The sequence below is a fragment of the Cygnus atratus genome, chromosome 1, assembly GCF_013377495.2.
Source record: "Cygnus atratus isolate AKBS03 ecotype Queensland, Australia chromosome 1, CAtr_DNAZoo_HiC_assembly, whole genome shotgun sequence".
Lineage (NCBI taxonomy): Eukaryota > Metazoa > Chordata > Aves > Anseriformes > Anatidae > Cygnus > Cygnus atratus.
The window spans coordinates 117,184,283-117,202,318 of record NC_066362.1 but is presented as its reverse complement, the minus strand read 5'-3'; the positions used below and the strand labels follow the sequence as shown (position 1 = coordinate 117,202,318).

General features: G+C 44.8%; 1 protein-coding gene across 2 annotated transcripts in view; it reads right to left on the bottom strand.

Moving 5' to 3' along the window:
• Positions 1–7,910, bottom strand: part of EFHC2 (EF-hand domain containing 2) — a 58,012-nt gene extending 50,102 nt beyond the window's left edge. The window contains exons 1-2 of one of the 2 annotated variants that reach the window (XM_035542330.2): positions 7,782–7,910; positions 710–898 (exon numbers count right to left, since the gene is read on the bottom strand). In XM_035542330.2, the coding sequence (XP_035398223.1) occupies positions 710–898; positions 7,782–7,832 (240 nt within the window). In that variant the 5' untranslated portion in view covers positions 7,833–7,910. The remainder of the gene's footprint in view (positions 1–709; positions 899–7,781) is intronic. The other variant, XM_035542331.2, reaches the window with a different exon arrangement.
• Between the last annotated feature and the right edge of the window lie 10,126 nt (positions 7,911–18,036).

Below are 18,036 nucleotides of genomic sequence, written 5' to 3'. Positions count from 1 at the left end.
AATGACAGCATGCTATGAAATTCATATCATCCTAGATCACAGTTATTTGATAACTCTCTAACTTCAAAGGTGTCACTACACACCTACAAAATAAAAACATATATATATATTAATTTTAAATTCCTGTGCCTATAACAGACACAATCTACCTATATCCCTGCATGTGAACAGTTCACACAAAAGTCAACAGGACTTTGAGCAAGCAAACATGACTGGATAAGTGAGTTCTGAGCCTACAGCACTGCACTGTGGTTAGTGGTTCCCGTGTGCCCATGCAAATTTTCTCCTGGATTGGGGCCCACCTTACATTCTTGTAGCTACACATTTCCTTGTTTGGCCATTTGAAAAGCAAAGAAAAGAATTGGCAAAGGAGCATATTCGTTCTTAACAGGTTGCCAATTAATTACTTGCTGTCACCGTTTACACACACGCACAAAAAAAAAAAATAAAAAAATAACCACCCCCTTACTTTTACTATCTCCTGTAGGAGATGTGCCCCAATACAGAAATGTTTTGTGTTTGTTGCTATTAGGCATGATGTATGATGTCTACATTAATTGCTCAATATACCATTATCACAGAAAAATAGTAATTACCACTCTTTAACTAGGAGCTTTTTTGGACGCACAAATAATCTTCTCAAGTAACCTTCTCAAGATTGACTGAATTTCACTTTTCTAAATGCAGATACAGATTTGTACGTACATACCTGCTTGTCAAATGCTACCCAAGCAGGAGCATCACTTCCCATCCCTGCAGGAAACACGCTGTATTTAGGTTTCAGCTTCTGTCCCGGTAACGGTTCTCCTCCTATTCCAGGTTTATCTTCACCGACCAGCATAGCAACATTATTGCAGAAACCCCAGTGCTGTGACTTGTGGAACTTTTCTTTCCCTAACTGTCAAAAGTTTGGAAGAAAAGAGAGGAAACAACATATGGGGGTTTGTTTTTAAATCCATAAGAGTTAAAAGAGTTATCTAGCTACACAAAGGGGGATTAATCACGTAAAAGTTTCTCTACAATTACTTTCAATAGAGTCTAGAAACCTGTACCAACTGAATGCTGCAAGCGAAGCGATACATTTCAGTGGTCAATTTGCTGGCTCATCTTATAGATCAAACCAGAAAGATTCCAGTGATGCATCCAAGCTGAGAAACAGGATGATATTGGCTGTTTTACCCTACCTGTTCCCAGTAATAAGGACTGAGGCACGTTGTGGAAGGAAGCAAGTCACCCACAAGATCTTCTGCAAAAGGCAGAGGGGAAAAGCCTCTTCTACAGACCTCCAGAGAACAAACTGAAAGGTTCAGGAGTGCCCCGAGAGCAGCCTGCTCTCATTACCTACATCAAATATCTTACATTCGCAAAGCAGAGTGCAAAATAAATGCTAGTGAATACTAGAACTGATGCCACGGGCGAGCACGGAGCAGACCCTGGGGAGGTGGAAAGGCTGGACAGCAGGACTTTCAGAGCAGCAGGTGTGTTGGTAACGCTGCAGAGGGACACAACTGCCTCTCCTGCTGTATTTGGAAGACAGAGCAATGCTAATTATAGCACACACATTTAAACTGGTACTCCCAAAAAAGATGTAGACAACACCAAGTTGAATCAAAACTTCAACGATGCTATTCACTTAGAAAATACTAAGTGAATCAAAAATTGGCCAAGAGAAACAACAAAGGGTTAAATCACCATTTTTCATTGTGGCAACATTGAAGTCCTCCAAGATAACATGACACACACTCAGTACAGCAACCCTGTGGGAAAGGTGCAAGCAGTGAAGCAGCAAAATCTGAAAGGGACCAAAGTATTTATTTTATTCTGCCGATACGAAAAAGAGTGAGGAAATTGAAAGGCAGCTACCCAACCTCATGGCTCATAACACTCACTGCTCGTATATACAAACTGCTGCACACTGCAGGTTAAAACCTCAGCTGTTTGCCCACCCTGCAGAGCTCTAAATCCAATGGCACGGGAAGGAGAGCTGCCCTTTGCACCAACAGCTCAACCCCTACCTTAGTTTCATTTCTGCTTAAAATGCAAGGAGAGTGGCGTGCAAAAGAACACATAACATTATTTTAAAACTGCTAATTTTTAATGCCATAATAATCAATGGTCATACCTTGCTTAGGTTGACGAAGGCTGGGCTAGCCAGCACCCTTCAAAACAAGTACTCTTGAACCACATCATTTTTATAACTCAAGAATAAGGGTAACCGAATAAAAGAGAAAATCGACGCAAGGAAATACTTGTTTGTGTAAGAAACATTCAGCTCGTGGGCTCCCCTGCCACGCAGCATCCCTCAAGCCAAGAATTTAACAAGATTAAAAGAAGAGCTGCGTATTTGCAGGAATAATGCCCAAAACAAAATATGTACCGTCAGCACATTTTCTGAGCTGTGATATAAAATTTCATGCTTCCATGCACAGCGTAAGCACTGACCTTTAGGCATCAGGAGGTGATCGTCCCACCCATCCCTGAAGACCCCAACACAGGTGCCCACTGGCCCAGACAGGCACTGGCTGGGTCTGGCACCGGCTCTGCGAAACATTTGCAATTGGGATGGGTTTCTCCTTCTCTTCTGGACACTCCTACACTGCTCTTTCTCATTCTGTTCCTTTTATTTTTTTATTTTATTAATTTTGTTCCTCAGTAATTTGATAAAGAGCTGGGGAAAAGTCAGAATGGGAGGGAGCTTTCTGCATCTATTAGGCCAAATGTGGAATAGCTAGAGTCAGGCTGGGTTTTAAAAGGGAAATTTGTGGGCAGAAACATCTGGTTTACACTGAAGGCTCTATACAGCAGATCCACGTTTTGGCACAGCAAGTATTTAATTATTTTCCCCCTACTACAAAAGCATGAGTTAGGGAGAAAGGCACAGTTATCAAAGCACAGTGAGCGAGGGTGACAGTTATCCTGCGGAAAGCTCTTCATGTCCTCAAAGCATCTTCTAGAGGCATCTTCTGTTCATCCATTACTGAGTTTTGGCGAGTTACAGCTTGGTAAAGTGTTTGTCAAAGAAATCCAGATTTGCTCCTGCTGGAAATTTTCCAGAACTTAGCGATGAAATCACAACACAGTTCACAATTTCATGTGAAAAATAAGTGGCCCAAGAGCTGCAATCCTATTAAGAATCTTTTGTGGAGTTCTTCTAACTTTTTAGGGTTTGACAGAAAGATCATTTTCGATCATTAATCCCAGAACTACTTATAAAAACCCCTTCTCTGGGAACATCACCTAAATCTATATGCAAAACAATCTCTTCCAAAAATCTGAACGAGTTATTTCTTTTAAGCAAAAACGTAATTATAATTGAAGATCACAAAAGAGAAAAATGACATTTTGGAAACTTCAGCTAATGAGCTCAGACCTCATCTGGCCTTAAACAGTGACAGACCACCACATTACATCCACAGCACTACTAAACGACTTCTGAAAGAAATCTGTGACAGTGCAGGGAAAGAGCTTTACTGTGTCTGCTGTGCGGACGCAGGCTGTAGACCTGCTGAACAAAGCTGGCCATCTTCTGCGCGGTGAGCCTGAAATAAATCTTGGGGATACACCAAACAGTGACGAATGCAAAGGTCAGGATTCTCCGACTGCAGCTTTTGGCTTTGCGAGCTCAGCCACTGCAGTCCCTGGGGAGCACTGCCCCGTGCTCTCTGCATCTTGCTCCAGTACAGAGTCACAGCGATCTCATCAGGGAGCTGCAGGTCTCAGCTGAACCAAACACAACTGGAAATTTCTCACCACAGCCACTGTCTCGGGGGCCACGGCTTGTTAACCAAGTCCCACAGGGAGTTAGGGCTGAAGCCACTGCCAGCGCTCTGCTGCTCTTCCCCATACCCATTCTTCGTGACCACCTTGAGAACAACAGCTGCACCGTGGAGGTCCAGCTCAAATCCTGTGTCGGGATGAACCATGACACTTCTGAACTACCCGGGACTGCTGACAGTGTCCTGGTTGCTTCAGCTACACTACGGAAATGTGTGCAAATGCTGCAAACTGTGCCGGTGAAATTCATGCGGCCTCCTTCCCTGTGGAAAGCACAGGTCGCCAGCAGACAGAGCCGAGACAGGTAGCAGAAGTTCCCACAATATTTACGAGTAGCATCTCTCACAAAGCTAGCACTCAGTTCCTAGAGGAAAGCCATATTCAGTCACTGATTTTCCAGTCGTGTTTCACCCCCAGCTGGCTGCAGAGGTTTCAGTATGCTTAGAGGTAAGCAGTATAATAAGAGGGGGATTGCCTTAAGACATTGTCCCCAGCAGCTGCGGTGCCCCTCTAACACACCTCAGGACAAGATGCACCAACATCAGCAGCCTGGAGCAGAACGAGGAGCTTGCTCTTACTGCCGGAGCTGGTACAGCCTGGAGACGACAGGTGGATATAGAGGAGAGAGGCGAAAACACAACCCTGATGGGAAGCTGCAGGAAGGTTTGGGATGGGGGCTGTGAAGAGACAGAGATTGGAAAGCTGTCTGTCAAGAAAAACTAATGCCCCGTTTTGGCACCGATGACTACAGAGCAGCAGCAGGAAGTAGTTAAGGCAGGAAACCCAGAGACAGCAACAGTAGCACAGCTGAGGGTGATTCCAAGCTGCTGCAATAAAGGAGAGGGGGAATTTGTGCCGCGCCACTAGAGTTTGCAGCAGAAACTGATACTCTCAAGTATGGACTTTCCCCCCAAGATCTATAAACTCATTGTCTGAGTCTCCAAGACATATCACGCAGAACTGTTGGAAGGAATCCTCTCTCCGAGGGGGATCTCCAACCTCAGGCACAAAAACACGCCGGGCAGCGAGAGCCCAGTTAACCCGACCCCTAGGAATATACAGCCCTCTCCGTTAGCTGCTGACGCAAGGCACGAAGAGCAGCCTGACACCAGAAGGGACAGCTGCCTTTCACAACCACAGGCACATCGTTAACACTAACAAAAGAAGCAGCAGCACTATTGCATCGTGGTGCTGTTCCTACCACAGCCCAGGCTCTGAACGCACTGGCTCCTTTTCTTATCACGTATATTTTCTGCCCTGACAAATGGGCGACATATATGTGACTTCTATGGACAAAGCTGGAAATCTCGCCATCGCACCACTTCAGTATCAGTTTGGCTCTGCAGGTGGAAGGGAAGGTACAGTCCCTAGGTCTGCCTTCGGCTCTTAAATGCTCACCACAACTTATCCGTGGGCTTCCGTTCAACGAACAGGAATTTAAAGAGGTGAAGGTGGTTAACTGATGGGTGGCCATGCCTGTACCCCAACTACAGTGGTTTTGATTCCAAAGAGATCTGAAAAAATGGGCACAGTTCCTTTTCCTCTTTTTGTGGACTGTAAATATTTTATGCTTCTGATGCCTTCTGCTAGCAATCGCTCTTCTCCCCTCCATCAAACCAACCATCAAACATGGCATTGCTGTGCTAGGCCTGTCACTTTCATCCCTGCTCTTCGTTTAGCACAGAGGAAACATCGTGTTACGTTACCGTAGGAACCACTCCAGCTATTTTGAAAGTGTCTGTCACCTTGCTGTATTACCCTCGACTCCAATTAGCTGATGCCCGAGCAGTTAGACTTTGTCACACTTAAACAGAACCGCAGCAGCAGCGGTCTTGGGGAAGCTGCTGAATTGGAAAGAGGCACCACTACCACTCACATTTACAGGGAAAAACAACAAGTGGAAACCAGACGGGGGTTGCTGCCCTTCACAGCACCAGCACCAGGGGCAGCTGCGAGCTGCCTGGCCTCATAGCTCGTTGTCTTCAGCAGCAAGGGGAAGATGCGCTCAGCTTGAGGTGAAGCTTTTCCATTTGTAGGCTGGAGAGGAAGCAAACACTCTTGGTAGAGCTGTCAATATGTAATAATAAACATAACGGAGCGTAATGCAAGGGCCACTGACTCTTAGATAGGAGGCTCTAAGCGCTGTGAAAGGATGTCTTATTCCCACTTGCCAAGGGCAATCAATCCAGGGAGTTTGGCTCCGTGTTCCTAACCACCTCAAAGCCCTGATTTGCTGCAGTCAGCTCAGCTTCCTTGTTAGACACATGCAAGCCAGATGAAATGGATAAGCACACCTTTGCCATTGCCTTCCATGGCCTCTGTATGCAGCAGGTAGCACTAGGGGTCAAGAAGAGAAGATGGCAGCAGTAGCTTGAGCAGTGCTAAAAGCAGGAGTGGGATTAATACCCGTAACTACAACTGAAGGACTGACAGGAACAGCAGTCCCCCATCCCCTGCTCGTCCTTCTTTAGGAAACGCTTTGCTGCTGTTGTTTCTGTGAGATAAGATACACTGATGGCAATGCTCAGAGTGCTAGCATGAAAATACTTGCTTTCTTTTCCGTGTACAATAGCCAAACCTTTTTTTTCCCCTTTAAAATATTCCTCTTAGCCTCTCATTTGTACGAAAATTAAATTACACCTAATTACAGACTGTATGTATTTCAGCAGGGGGTGTTCAATGCTGTCTATATGTAGCTCTTCTCCAGCTTGTGTAAACTTGTGTACCCAAGCACTGTGCCTTATCTCTGAGACAGGAGACATCATGTCTCTATCACAAAGCCTCTTCACTGCTGCTGTGGGACTCTGGAGACAGCTCCATCATACTCCAAAAAACAATAATCTCCATCAATTAAGTTAAATGAAATCTGGAGAACAATAAAGTCCTGCATAACCCTGAGCTGAGTTATTCTATGTCCACCTCGCAGACAGGAATGGCGCACACCTATTTCAATGCCGCTGATGTGCTCGCTCAGCAGCTACGTGGAGTGTTATATACACAACCAAATCCTTACAGGACAAATTTGAATTTAGCAAGACAGACTGAGCATTCAGCACCACACTTTTCTTTTTGCCCTTCTAAAACATCAGCACCCAGCCTGCTGTTCACAGGGAAGAAGTTGCCTGAAACATCTCCAGTGCCATATACCGGGCTCCTCCTGCAAGAGGTCCTGTGTTGGCATGAGCCCACACAATGCCGACACACCAAACGAGGCTGGGGAGTCCAGGTATTTCTGCACAATTTTACCCTCCCTGTACAACCACCTTGGGCAGCTACACTTGCCTCCACCAGTCCTTGTTCTTTGGAGAGAGCTCCCAGAGGCTTTCCACCAGACTGCACTTCACACAGGCTGACTTACTGCTCAGAGCGGGCTCCCAGGAGACAGCAGGGAGAAGTCCCACCTTGCAGGGGTACCAATGCTTGTGGTATCACTGGCATCAGTGCAGGCAGCTTGATAAATGATGTGGAAACCCTGCCCGAACTACGCTATCACCTGAGGTTATCACCTCACCGGCTGGACCAGACTCGGGAGCAGTCAGGCTGCAGAAACCAGGGCTCTGACGGCCACGACTTGTCCCCAGCACGAATACAAGATTCCCCTCCAGACGCTTTAGGGTTATTAATGAAGTCCCCACAGTTTTACCTGCCTCCTAAGGGTTTCCCAAACCCTTCCTTACCTCCCGCACCATGTCACGACACGATATTTTGTTCGTACGCAGAAAATTATCACTGCTGAACGAGCATGAAGAGGCTTGGCTTTTGTTAGCTACGGTAGCTCACGATAAAAATGCTTTTTTTGTATATTCCCCGAGTACTCAACAGCCCTCGCCCTGCCTCTCCCCCCTGTAAAGCCGTTGCGGTTCACCCGGAGCGCACTCGCCTCTCCCCATTTCGCCCTGCGAGAGACCCAACCCGCCCTAGGGCGGCTGCCAGGTCCCTCCTCCCGGCCTGCTGGCGAGGCATCCCCGCTTTTAATTTAATAGTTACAGCGGGGCCCCCTCACTCACGGTGCGGCCGAGGGACAGCCCCGGCGGCAGCGGCTGCGGCGGCGGCGCCATGGCCCGGCCCGCCAGGCCCCTCCGCGGCGGGCGCCGTTGCCTGGAGACCGGCCGGGGGCGTCACGTGGGGCCGAGCGGCGCCGGGAAGGGCCGAGCGGCTCCGGAAAGAGCCGAGAGGCGCTGACAGGAGTTCCGGAAAGAGCCGAGCGGCGGTGCCAAGGGCCGAGCGGCTCCGGAAAGAGCCGAGCGATGACGGAAAGAGCCGAGTGCAGCAGGGCCTCAGGGAATGGGGGGGCAACTTCTTCCACATCATGTCTGACTTGGGGGCCCAGGTGGGCTTGGGGGAAGCGTGTTTGGGGAGGTTTTACATCTTTTTGTGTGTTTTTTTCATGCTAACCCAGCGGGATCGTGAAACTAGTGACCTAGTGTTTGGTTACACACCTTGCTGCGGTGTGGTAAACATTTCAAAGATATTTTAATTGGAAAATAAAAGGAGACCTCATTTCACTCGCACTCATTTCATGTAGTGGGTGGCGTTAACGCCACGATTTAAATTTCAAACAGCAAATGCAGTGATAGTTTCTCACGGAGAGCTTACTAGGAAGGGTTGTTCCTTTCATTAATGCAGCTAACATTTTCCTGGTTAACAAGGCAGGATGCCTCCCAGGTTGCCTCCGGAGCCCAGCATCCTACGTGGTGCTCCTCCATTTTGTACAGAGCTCTTCACGAGCGTTTATTTTTTTTTTAATTGGAACTGTTTCTAATAAAATAAATAAATGGATAAAGTAGTTAGCCGAAACCCAAATATTTAAATTCTGTCACGGCTCTCGTGCTGTCTCAGAGGAGCTGTACTTCAGCTGCTTAACGTCCTTATTCTCGTGGATGGAGTGGATCTCCCCTGCCATATTTCATACTCCGTGATGCATCAGACCATGAAATTCCCACAGCACATTGTTTCTCCTCCCTGAAACAGGCTCGTGGAGCAGCATGGGCGATGTTTTCGGTCTAAATGAGACCAGGAGGCATTCCCTGCACAGCTCCCGTAGAACGCTCTTATGGCATTTGCTGTCAGTTTTATTTTGTCAAAACGTTCTGGTTTCAAAAACTCTTAATTTCAACAAAAATCCTTCATTTTTAATTGTTTCCAGAAGTTTGAAATGGGGAAGGGAAGGAGGGAAAGAAAGCTGTGCAAATTCTGGAAGTTTATTGCCAGGCATGCAAGACTTTGCTGTACTTCAGCTCTTCAGCATCACTTGTTGTTCCCCCTATATTTGTGTATCTGACAAACATTGCACAGGAGACAGCAGTGTAATCGTAAAACGTACCTTTAGGTTTTCACAGCTTTCATTAGTGAGGATCTTCAGAAAGTGGATCCAAAGCATTTCTACGTGCCAATATGCCTTTCCAAAATTACTGAGCCAGCGTAGCTGCTGGTGCTTTGTACCGAATTCCCGTGAGCCCCATGCAACTGGTGGCACAACTTGTTATTTGGAATAGCAGCCATTGTGAAAGCACAATAGTGAAGAATTAGGGTCTCTTTTCACTGCATTTTTCCTCTGGTATCTTCTCTTCGGTTTTTGTGGCTCATTGCAGAACGGGGCAGTTGGAATGTTTTAGTACTCTCTCAGTGTCAATAATAAACTGGTGCTCCAAGGTTTCAGGCAGTACAGACAGAGGCTACATGTGAAAAACGTGCAAGGGAAACAGCAACAGCACTTACTTAGGAAGGTTAGTGAAGTGGATGGAGACTACAATCCATTTCCAACAGAAAATCCGATGAATCCTCCCTGACCTTTGGGTCAAGTCTTTCTGCTTAGGATTATTACCTTCTGCCTCATCCCATAAAGAAGCCGCAGGGAGCTGTGGAGAAGAAAAGGAAGCATCTGCCCAGTACACCAGAAGCATGGTTGCAATATGATGTGTTCTGCCAGTCTTAAATCACTTTTTTTTTTTCTTTCAAATGTGGAAATATAAAAAGAGTATGTTCTACTTAGAACAGAGTTCTTTCTTTCTACATTACCTTCTCTTTGGGGTTTCTCTCTGTCCTGGTTTCAGGTAGGACAGAGTTAATTTTCCTCCTAGTAGCTGGCAGGGTGCTATGTTTTGGATTAGGATGAGAAGAGCGCTGATAACATGCCGATGTTTTAATTGTTGTAGAGCAATGCTTACACCAAGCCAAGGACTTTTCAGCTTCTCGCTCTGTCCTGCTAGCGAGCAGGCTGGGGGTGCAGCAGGAGCTGGGAGGGGACAGACCCAGGACAGCTGACCCAAACTGGCCAAAGGGGTATTCCATACCATCTGACGTCATGCTGGACAATATATAGGGGTGGCTAGCCGGGGTGGGGGGGCCGGCTGCTCGGGGATAGGCTGGGCATCGGTCAACGGGTGGTGAGCAATTGCATTGTGCATCACTTTGTACACATTATTACTATTATTATTATTATTATTATTATTATTATTATTGTTATTGTTATTATTTTCCCTGTCTTAATAAACTGTCCTTATCTCAACTCACAGGCTTCACTTTCCCGTTTCTCTCCCCCATCCCGGAGAGGGAGGGGGGAGGGTGAGCGAACGGCTGTGTGGTGTTTGGCTGCCAGCCGGGCTAAACCACAACACTCTCACATGTTTATCTTTTTTTGTTCCTTGCTGTATTCACTCAGGAATACAGACCAAGTGAAAACAAATTAATTTTAATGCCTTTTCTGGGAAAAATAAAAGTACTACAGGAAAACCATTTTTGATAAAAGCTTTTTATTAAATGAAGATTGCTAATGACAACAAAGGCAAGCAGTAGGCAGTAGTAAATTAACTATATTCTGACAGTACTCTAAAGATAATCGTGGTGGATGTACATAAGACTGCATTAGTTGTACAGTTCAAAGGAGGAAGAAAACGAGGGAAGCTAAAGCTGGGGAAAGCACAGAAAATATTTTGGAGTTAAAAAGACATAGATGCTAATCTCTTTTTATTGGGATTGTTTTACTAGCAAACTTGAAATCAGTAAGGGTATTCAAACTGTAATCTCAGCAAACTTTCCAGAAACGGCCTTGGTTTTTTTATATTGCTTTGAGTCTGACCAAATGGCGTTGGCTCCAGGGTCCATTTGTCTGAGTGGAGGACCACGTCCAACCTATGCACTTCATCCCTCTCTCTTTCTCTCTTTTGCAAAATCTTTGGAGAACTGAAATTTTGCTTCCAGTCATGTATTGAGCACTTTGTTTTCCAGCTGGAATCACATCATAGTTCAGAACCTGACTCCTGGTTTGTTCTGTCTTCAGATCAGAACAAAAAGCCCACAAGAGGAAGCAGATAGACATCACTCGGCAGTGTGAGGGGGAAGCCTTGCCTTAGTTGAAGTTGTGTCAGTTCAAAATTTACCAGGAAAGTGTGACTGAAATTGGCATAACTTAATGCCACTTCACTGTAAAGACAAGTCTGTGCTTCAGTCATACATATTTCTTCATCCTGTTTCTGGGAGTGGTTTTGCAGGCCATGTTAGGATTGGGTTGTCCAAAATTAGATTGTTCCCAGATTGCCTAGTTTAAAGTGAATTATGGCACTATGTGGATCATCATGCAAGCACGCTAAGACCTGTACATAACTAAAACTCTAACATGCACAGAAATTAACCATGGAGAATTATTGCCTGTTAGTACCTACTTCTTTAGGTCTGTCTAAGAAAAATATAAAATGCTGTTACAGTCACCACAGAAATCACATAGAGGATACAAACAGAGGAATTAAGCACACATACTCACAGAGAACTGCAGCCTTACCTGTAGCTGGTTAACTTTGGGGAAAAAAAGGGCAAATTCTGAAGTGGCTGTGCACTGTACTGCAATATGGGTCAACTGATACCATCCTTCCTTCAACAGCACTATCACAATCAGTGACAGATCCTTAGAAATATTGATTCCTTATGTTTTCTCATGTCTTTTATGCCCTCGTTCATTCTGTTTTCACCAGTCAATGAACATGTAGCACTTGAAAATACCTCTCCAGTGGCTGGAAAACAATGTTCTGATTATAATCTTTGGCTGCAGCTGTGGAGTGCTCCAGACAACCCACAGAGGAAAAAATCTGTCATTTCTGTGGCCACTGGTCTGTGCTGACCATGTACCACCTGGTCACTTAGCACAGTATTGCTGCAGCTGCCTACAGCCCCAACAAGACAAGGTATTAAGCATGAATTTCCACAGCTCATGGCCCATAACCTCTTTCTCCTGGCCATGCTGTGGGGAATAGGAGAACAGAAAAGGTTACATCCAGTGGTCTCACTGGAAGGTCTCATTATCTGGCATGACCTTTCTGTGGCTAATTGCTCCAATTCAGCATTCCCTAATAAGGCACATTTGCACGAGTGACTTTGTTCAGATCTGCAATGCCCTTTGGGGAAGCAAAGCATAGGGCAGAGAAGAAGAGCGGGAACTGCAGGACTCCCTTGGTACTCCCTGCACAGTCTAGCCCCCTGCTAGAGGCTGTGCATCCGGCTGGCTTTCCTCCCCATCACATCATCTTGCAAATTCTTCCACCTCTGAAAACTTGATGGAAATAGTTTACCGCCTCACAGAATAAGCTTGACTGGCGTGTTTCTCTTTGTCATGCCTGTTAAAAGCATTTTGAAGTTCCTAGTCATCAGATACCCAGCTCTTTTACATAAGGTGTGAACTTTTCTGGGACGTTTGCTGTCGGCCTGACTTCCCTCTCATTGAAGTCGGGGAGACCTTTCTCAGTACCCCGCACTTCTGAAAGCAGCAGTAGAAGAAACACTCTGAGTCTTTGCATTAAAAGTCTGAGTTGCCCCTGCTGCATATATTCAGTGAGACCTGCCATGGAGAGCAGCTCTTCGGTTCCTCTGCACCCTCATTATGTGGGCTGATTTGAGATGCAGCCACGCTAGTAAAACAAACCTGACAGAAAAGCCTCTAATTAAATTCAGGAGTGGAATGCAGATTTTGGCAATTAAACCACGGGCACACGTTTAGTGCGGCACGCAGCCGTCGCTGGGACACGTGGGAAAGCGCGATGTTATGTGAGAGACCGACCAAACCAGCAGGAGGAAAGTATGAATGCAGCACTCAGCAGCAACACAGCCCCTCATCAAAATGCAGCCAAGGCCTTCAAGTTACGTTGTCACCTGCACAAAGAGCAAAGCACACGTTCCTCCGTCTAGATAACAGCTATCTCAGAGCGAGGACAAATCCCCTGGAAATGCAAAGTCCCTGTGGCAGCATGGCTCTAACATGAGCAGCCTGAAGTGGCAGACATCCCTAGACAGTCCCGCAAGAGTCAGGAAAATGTTCACATGTGGCATCCAGAAACCTAATGATGGTATCAGACACTGCAGAATGGAGGGCCACACTCGCGGCCACAATAAGGAAGAGATGCATCTATTTCCCTTCTGACTTTCTTTGGGTTTCCTTCCTTTAATTCCTGACCTGCTTGTGATGTGAGTGGGACTGGAGCTGTTTGCAGCACAAACGTTTCCTGGCTTTCCTCTTTTTGCATTCACACTGTCTTGCTGACAAAAACGAGGGGTTTGGCTCAGTAGGAGCGTCAATACACATTTCGTACTTGTACCAGTGGCCTAACTTGCCTGTGGCCTGAATATCGGTATCTATTGTAAAAGCTCTCACATCTAGCCAAGGTGGCACTGCAAGACACTCACAAGCGGCAGCACTGGCTCCGTTCAGCAAGACTTGCCAGTCTGCTTCCTTCTGCCTAGGAAAATTGCGTCGGCATTTCTCCAAGTCTTGCAAGTTGCCTTGAGGATACGCCATCAGTTGAGGCTGCATGACTGATCAATTCCTCCCTCTCCTCCCGTTCTCCATTTTCCAGCTTAACCTTTTCAGCTGATGGATAAAACAAAAAAATAAACAACAAAAAAAAAAACTTTTCTTTTTTTTTTAATTCTCATAGCAATAAATAGATATTTTACAGTCAACTACAAGAAACTGCTATTGATCCAGGTTGTTTCAGAAGTATACTTGCTTTCTGCAATCAAGCTTACGTTACAATTTGCCCTACATTCAGCATGTATTTCAATTAAAAAGAGAGGGAGAAAATGCCACTTATTTTAAATAAAAAGCTTTCAAGCCATCCTTGCAGGCTGCTTTGAGGATCTAGTACAGATCAAAGCTGCTTTGAGGACTCATCCATTCTGCTTCTAATATAATAGCACATTGTCCATAGAAATATTAAGGCAGCGCAAGATACCAAAGGGAGAAGTACATTTTGGGTTTCCAAGCAGTGGTCTCAAAACTGGTGAAGTCTGCCAGAATAACAGCGGAACAGGGGTAATAGTAATCCCCTCGGTCCCAGAGCCCAATACATTGGCAATTACTGGAATCATACCAGAAATTGTTTCTTAAACTAATCAAGCTCTGTCTTAATGATACTGAGGTCATCCGTATGGATCAAAAGTCTTGGTCAATACCAGCTTCTCAAAAATGACTGAAATTTGTCAATTATGAATAAGTTAGGAATTGAGCTTTGCCCCAAATTTAATTCCTTCACTGATCAAGACTCTATTCTAACTTCCAGCTTAAATGTATTCCTGGGAAACTTATCCTTTTCATCCTTGTTTTGACATTGTTCTTTAAATACCGTGTCTCTTTTTTTTGCCATTTGATGCCTGATCCTTACGTAATTATAGATAGCAATCACATTTCCTTTCAGCTTTTTGCTAAGTTTAGCAAACCAGACTTTTTGGCACGCCGTTTGCATGATAGTTCATCTTTCTTCTGCACAACCTGGTATGCTTTTCTCTCTGCCTGTTCCAGTCTGAGTGCATCTGTCTTGAATAAAGGTGACTATTCACAGCGATATAAGAGAAGTCTCACCGAGGTGCAGTACAGCTCTATTCACTCTTACCTCTTCTGTATCTTCTCTATATTTCCTTCTTCTCCCTTTCTGTTTTCTTGGTTTTGCACTTCCTCCTACAACTTCTCATTTCCACTTTTACTGCTTTTGGTTCTGCTTCTTTTCTTCACAGCTGCTTTTCTCATCGAAGGCCAAAATAAGTGAGAAAAGTGTCAGGGCCCCCTTTCCGCACTTGTTGATCAAATGTGCTGAAGAACAAGCGGTCTGCAGGGAATAGGATTTATTGTGTTGTTAGCTTGAATGGAGCTGTCTGGTTCAGCCTATCAAGTCCCTGAGCACAATTTCTTACTGCCCAGCTCCATTGCTGCTGTTTGGACTTCTGTATCAGTGTGTGCGGAGTATGGGGAAGGCCTAATTTAGGGCATGGGAGAAGCAGACTTCACTGTCTGTCAGAAGTGGTTTCATGGCCTTCAAATGCATTTTTCAAGGCAACTGGTGCTGATGCTGCATGGCTAACTTGTCTTCCATGTGTTGAAATTAAAGCTGCTGTCCTGGATGTGCTTCATCTTTTTGTTTGATTGGAGGTAACCTGTATTTGCAGAGAAATAAATTTAAGTTCGGTTGAATTTCTGATTCAACTCAGTTCTTTTTGTGAAGAAGGAACCTATCATTTTTTGCTATGGTTCTACCTTGAAGCTGGGTCAAACTCCAGATCTTGTTGATAGAAAGGATGAAGAATGTCCAAATAAAGATGAAACCTTTCTGTCATCCTCAGGCAGGAAATTTTCTGGTCACTAGCATGTTCCACACCACAGTAAGACTGTAGTTATTTTCGTAGTGTTAAATATTTTAACAAGGATACTTGCAAGTAAACAAATGGGTTGAGGTTGGATCCTTGAAGGAATTGCAAGTGGAACAAAAATTAATGTGAAAGTTGAGGCTAACAGCCTTGACAGTGTCCCCTTAAATTACACTTATTAAATATGATGGAGCTGAAGTGTTCTGTGGTTATGCATATATTTGTAACAAATGGTTGCACAAATATTTGGCTCGTAACGATGAACTAAATGGTATGACATTTGCCTGGGAAAATTAATTACTTTAACATGTGTTGTATAAAATATGAGATAATCATGTAATATATGTGTATACTGTAGAGCCTTGCCGGGTGACTAAGTTGTTACCAAAGGAAATTTATGAGAAATAAACAAGAAATACTCATAGATGCTGTAAATGTCATGTTATGCTCAAGGGCCTTTTGCGGCTGAATAATTTTTATTTCGATGAGGAGGACGGGATCATGCAGTGAAAAGTCAAGTTGGAATGAGTTAATCTTTGTATTGCATGTAATTTTATTGATATTTGATGTAGCTATAATGTTTCTGCTTCAGATTATTGAGTCAGTTCGTGACGAAGATGACAAGATCAAACCATCAGACTAAACGTAGTGATCCAATATGGTCTCAGTACCAAATTTTAAGTTGTCTAGATTAAGAAGAAGAGCTGCCTATTAAAGACATCAGCAATAAAGCAGTCTTGGTAGTTAAATGATGGCTGCTGGGCTGTGCAAAATCTTACTGCCTAATTTATATATCTTGACTTTTTGGAAGGCTGAAGGAGTCTCCCTTAGAGGTCTTGCCTGCGAAGAGCACCTCTCTCCCTCCCCTCCCATTGGGACGCTCTGCATTGCCTACACGAGACTATGCACAGGAGGAAGAAATGGGAAGAAATGAGCTGGAGAAATATGAACTAGCAAGGGAAAAACAGATACATGCATTTCTTTCAGACACAGAACGTAGAACAAGATAGACCTGATCGCTAAATAGCACCAGGAAATAATACAGTAAAAAATTACATCCATTACACTCATCTCCTTTCCCCTAACTAAGAAACTCAGACAGATGATGCTCTTTTGTGAGCAGCTAGCAGAATGATTTTAAAAAACAGGGCTGATTGGTTTGGGGGGTCTTTAGCTACTCCAGCAGTTTTGAAGAAAGTGAATAACCAGGGCACAGCGTGCTTGGCGAGTGTGGCACCAGCATTTTCTCATGTAGCAGTAGAGAAAGCAGCTTCCCAGTGGCATTTCTACTGTCAGCTCCAGCCAAGAGAGAGGAACTGCTGGGGAGTGTGGAGGTGGAGGACAGCGCTGGGGAAAGAGTTACAGGGTTTGTAAGCCTCAGGGAGTAAAGGAAGGAAAACATACACCTGAAGGCGAAGGACTTGAAGACAGCAGGCTTTCATGAACAGAGGATACTAGCAGGTAAACTCTCTGGGAATCTATTCTGTGGAAGAAAAGAGCTCCAGAAAGAGTTGATGGTTGGTTAAAAAATAAAAATAAAAATAAAAAAATAAAGTCACTAGGAGCAAAATTACAAAATATCCCAGCATATAGAAAGGGTAGAAAACGCAATAAGAAATTTCTGTGAAGTCACAAGCTCTTCAATGATCTCAAGTGCAAGAAGGGAGTGTGCAGAACACAGAAACTAGGTCAAATATCTGAAAATGAATGTTAAAAAATAAAAAAACCTCAGCACAAGCATACAGGGACAAAATCAGGAAGTCTAAGGCACAAAATAAAATACTTTGCCTATTTTTATACTAATATGACATTTTAAGAGTATTTGTGATAGTAATGAAAAGGGAAACTGAGGGAAGAATTAACCCATGGATAGGGAAATTGGCAGATGATGCTGAGAAGCTCAGAGAGCCTGGTGCCTTTTCTGAAGAAGACTAGAACAAACACACTGTTAAAAGTAGGGGCAGGGAATTGTGGAGGCAGGGAATTAGAAATAATCACCATCTCCTTAATTCCTGAGAAAGAACTAAAACAAATAGTTGGGTGATTTATAACTCCATAAAGCGAGATACGGCTTGGTGTGATTTGCCATTTAGCAAATCCACCAAATTTCCTTTTATGACAAGGAAATCAGTGTTGCAGGTGTAAGAGAAACAATATGGGCCATACACGGGGCAGTGGGGTGTGTGTATGTGCTAGGCGTGAGTGGGGGGCTGGAAAGACCTACCACAAATGCACTTGGAGGCAAAATGTGAGATCCCCTCTGGTTCCTGCTACCGGTGCTTATGCAGCCGCCTAGCCACAAGATTGCATGGTCCATAAGAGCTGTAAAAAGTGAGCAGTAGGTCTGAAAGGAGACAGGAGAGATGTGGGTGGTGGGTGCACTCTTGCAGTGCTTTTGCATCTGAGGGGAGTTGTGGTGCATTTTAAGAAGAGGATGCGTGGCAAGGATGGGAGGACACGGAGCACTTGCTGGCTGGTGCAGCCATTTGCTGTGTAGCTTTGAGCATCCCTGGCTTCTGAGCTGAATGGCAGGAAAAGATGTGGCCAAGGAGAAGACTCCGAAAACCTTGCTTTTGGAAGAAGCCAAACCTTCCCAGGGCTGACAGCATCTCTCTGTGTTTGTGCATCCCAGATGCTTGA